This window comes from Echinops telfairi, unplaced genomic scaffold (assembly GCF_000313985.2).
Source record: "Echinops telfairi isolate 266 unplaced genomic scaffold, ASM31398v2 ScPeMD7_7469;HRSCAF=8507_0, whole genome shotgun sequence".
In the NCBI taxonomy this organism is placed as follows: Eukaryota; Metazoa; Chordata; class Mammalia; order Afrosoricida; family Tenrecidae; genus Echinops; species Echinops telfairi.
In genome coordinates this window covers 53,603,723-53,607,502 of record NW_022111372.1, presented here as the reverse complement: position 1 = coordinate 53,607,502, position 3,780 = coordinate 53,603,723, and the positions used below count along the sequence as shown (strand labels likewise).

The window sequence follows — 3,780 nt, the reverse complement described above, 5'->3', positions numbered from 1 at the left end:
TTTGCTGTTAGTAAGATTGTCCTGTCGGCTCTGATCTAATTGCTGTAAGTTTTGTGTCAGCATATCAATCATAAATCTCTCTTCCTTTTTCATGTGTGCAAGTATTGCTATCAAACTTCTTCTAATAACTGCCTTTGCTCTGTCCCAAAATTTTGGTATGTCATATTCTCATTCTAGTTGATTACTAGAAAATTCCTAATTTTATCTCTGATCTTGGTCAGTAACTCACCCCTTTTGTATTAGAGTTATTTATCCTCCAATTGTTTGCCTTTGTTTTCTTTTTTACAAAAGTTTATTCTTAAATGTACAGCAAGGTCCAAGACAGCACTTCATTCTAACTAAAAGTGGCAACAAATGTTCAAGCAGGAAATCCAGATGTTTACACAGGAATGGAATCAAGAGTCACCATTGCCTCAGCCACCAAGAACAGCTTACTTTTTGCCAGATTTCTTAAATCCACCTGTGGCCAGGGGCCCCTTCCCCACGGCCTTTGCCTTTAGCTCCTCCAGTTTCTTTTGTTCTTCCTTCTGTTTCTGCTTGAAAGCCTTGTCTTCCTCGTCCTTGTTCTGCTTCTTGGGTTGTTTCAGGGGCTTCTTCTTGCCACCTTCGCAGCCCGACATGGCGCCTGCTGCCCCTTCCCCATACCTGCCACCGAAATGCAGAGCTCTGCCTTTGTTTTCTTAATCATCCTTTTGTTGATTTTCAGCCTTATGGCATAGTGATCCGAGAGAGAAGTCTGTATGATCTCCATGTGCTTAAATTTACACAGATTCAACTGTGTCCCACCATGTGGTCTATCTTCAAGTATGTGCCATGTGGGCTTGAAAAGAACATGAATATATTTTGCATTTGGGTGGAGAACTCTGAAAATATCTATCAGGTCAAGCTGTCCAATTGTAATGTTTAGATGCAGCCTCCTTGTTAAGTTTCTTTCCCTGTGATCTATCTTTTTCAGAGAGTGGTGTATTAAAGTCACCTACTATAATTGTTGAGCCCGTGATTTCTTCTTTCATCTTTGGAGTGTTTGATTTATGAATTTCAAGGGTCTCTTGTTGGACGCCTATATATTTATTATGCTCATTGGTTCTTGGTCTACTGTTCCCTTGAGCATTATATAGTGTTTCTCCTTATCTCTTGTTATGACTTGCAACTTGAGATCAATTTTGTCCGAGATTAGGATTGCAACTCCTGCTATTTTGAACTGCCATTTGCTTGGTATATTTTTCTCCAGCCTTTTATTCTCAGCCTAGTTTTGTCTGTAATCTTGAGATGTGTCTCCTGTAGGCAGCAGAGTACTGGTTATGTTTGCTAAATCAGTCTTCTAGCCCCTGATTTTTAATGCCTGAGTTCAGTCCATTGATAGTCACCATTATTACATCCATTTCTGGCCTCTGTGATGTCATCTTTTACCTTTTGTGTTGGGTGTTTTACTACCTCCCTTTCTTGTCAGTGTGTTGTGAATGAGTGTGTGTGTATGTCATTCATTCTTGAGTTGTTTTCCACCTTTGAGCTAATGCTATCGTGGGGGTTGTTTTCTCCTTGTTGCCCTCTGGGTGGAGTTGTTCTATGTGACTGTTCCTTATTTATGTTGGCGAGGTCCTTCTGTCCATACTGGGTCAGCAAGGATCTTTTGTAGGATTTGATTTCTTTTTATGCATTCTTTGAGTTTTTCCTTGTCTGGGAAGATTCTTACTTCTCCATCTATCTTAACAGATAATTTGGCTGGATAGAGTATTCTTGGGTTTGCATTATTTTCCTTCAATTTTTGGAATATGTTACTCCACTCCCTCTTCTTCATTGTGTCTGCTTATAGATCTAAACAGATACTTATTTGGGTGCCTTTATCAGTGACTGCCTGTTTTTCCCCAACTGCTCTTATGATTTTCTCCTTTTCCTCAAAGTTGGATAATTTAACTATTGTAGGTCTTGGTGACTTCTTGGGATTCAGTCTAGCTGGTGTTCTTTCGGCCTCCTGAATGGTTGTCTGATTTTCATTTATTAAGCTGGGGATGTTTTCCTCTACAAATTCCCTCGCTGTTTTTGCCCTTGACTTCTTGGTTATGTCTTGTTCCAGTAGTCCAATTATTTAATATTGTTCCTCTTCATAGCATGAGACATGGCTTTCAGGTTTTCTCCAGCTTCTCTTATCATCTTATTTGATTGCATGTCCTATTTTTTGAAGTCTGCCTGGTTATCTCCAGGTCACTGGTGTGATTCTCTCCCTCCTCTTCAAAATCTGTGAGTTTGCTACTGGATTTTTGTTATCTCGTCCCTTAAGTTTTGCATTTTCCTTTGGTGCATGACCTTTATCTCCTCTATCATTCCTCCCCACCCCCTTTTTATATTGGGCTTGTGGAGTGCCTTGATTTTGGGCTGTAGCATGGTGATCCCCCAGGGAAGGAGGACTAGCTTATCAGGGAGTTGGTTTGGGTTTTTCCCTAGCTGACTGGAACTGAATTCACCCCCACCCCCCTCTGTGGAACTGTGATCTGACACAAGTAAACAACACAGAGGCTCTTTGATGGCTGCAAACTACTACCCAACTATCTATTGCTACCCATGCTGGCTGGCGTGGAGTTGGGGAGAGACAGGAGGGAATGGCTGGCATACTTATGCCCATCATGTCCATCCCTGGTTGTGGAATGGAGGGTGCCACCAACCCCTACACTGAAAGTGGCAGTGTGGCTAGCAGCGTGGGGAACTCTGGTGTGGGGTCTTGTGACTAGCTCTCCGAGGTTCTCTTCAAGCCTGGGATTAGGACCACTTTAAGACAACAGTCTGGGGTAATTGCTGCTCATTGTGGGGCTAAGGTGCAAGAAGAGGTCACTGACACCGTCCTTCCAGACCTGGCGCAGGGCCAGTGGAGCCCACATGCAAAATGAACCAAGAGCATTTCAGTGCATTTTCAATTTGCCTTGTGAGTGAAAATAAAAAAAGGGGGTTCTGGGCCAGACTCTAGTACACTGTCTATTTTAAGCACTCACCCTCCCAGTCCTGGTCTCCTTACCTCTTAATTTTCTGGTCTGGCAACAGGAATACCATGTGGGTAATTCTACCTGGAATGCATGTTGTACCAACCTCAAGAGCTCACCTTTTGACATGGAAAGACTTCTGTTTTTCCCCAGAAGGAGAGCACAGGATGCATTCTGGCTGCCGGGATGAGCAAGGGGACCTGGGTTACAAGGAAATGCAGGGGCAAGGACACTCAGCTAACGCTTCATCATATTGTCTTACATGCTTCATGGTGGGGCTGGCTGATCACCATTACATAGCATCTGTAGGAGCCCTGTTGACTCAATGTTTAATCATTCATTTGCTAATTGACAGGTTGCTGGTTCAAACCCACCAGCTGCTCCACGAAAGAAAGATGAGGTGGTGTGCTTCTGTAATGATTTACAGCCTTGGCAGCCCTGTGGGGAAGTTCTACTTTGTCCCATAGGGTCGCTGAATTGGAATTAGCACACACACATATTTGTACGTTGATTATATTAGAATAGGAAGGAAAGGAAGGGGTATACTCTAGACCAGTGATTCTCAACCTGTGGGTCACAACCCCCTTGGTCACAAATGACCCTTTGACAGGGGTCACCCAATTCATAACAGTAGCAAAATTACAGTTTTGAAGTAGCAATGAAAATAATTTTATGGTTGGGGGCGTCACCACAACATGAGGAGCTGTATTAAAGGGTCGCAGCATTAGGAAGGTTGAGAACCACTGATCTAGAGAGAGCAGGGCATGGGCAGGTGTACACATATTAGCTTCACTCCTAACAATAACCT

The 3,780-nt window shown here is 43.0% G+C and overlaps 1 protein-coding gene across 1 annotated transcript; it reads right to left on the bottom strand.

Moving 5' to 3' along the window:
* Positions 1-431: 431 nt before the first annotated feature.
* LOC115873561 (translation machinery-associated protein 7-like) lies at positions 432-620 on the bottom strand. The gene has a single exon (XM_045284503.1). The coding sequence runs from the start codon at positions 618-620 to the stop codon at positions 432-434; it is 189 nt and encodes a 62-aa protein (XP_045140438.1).
* Between the last annotated feature and the right edge of the window lie 3,160 nt (positions 621-3,780).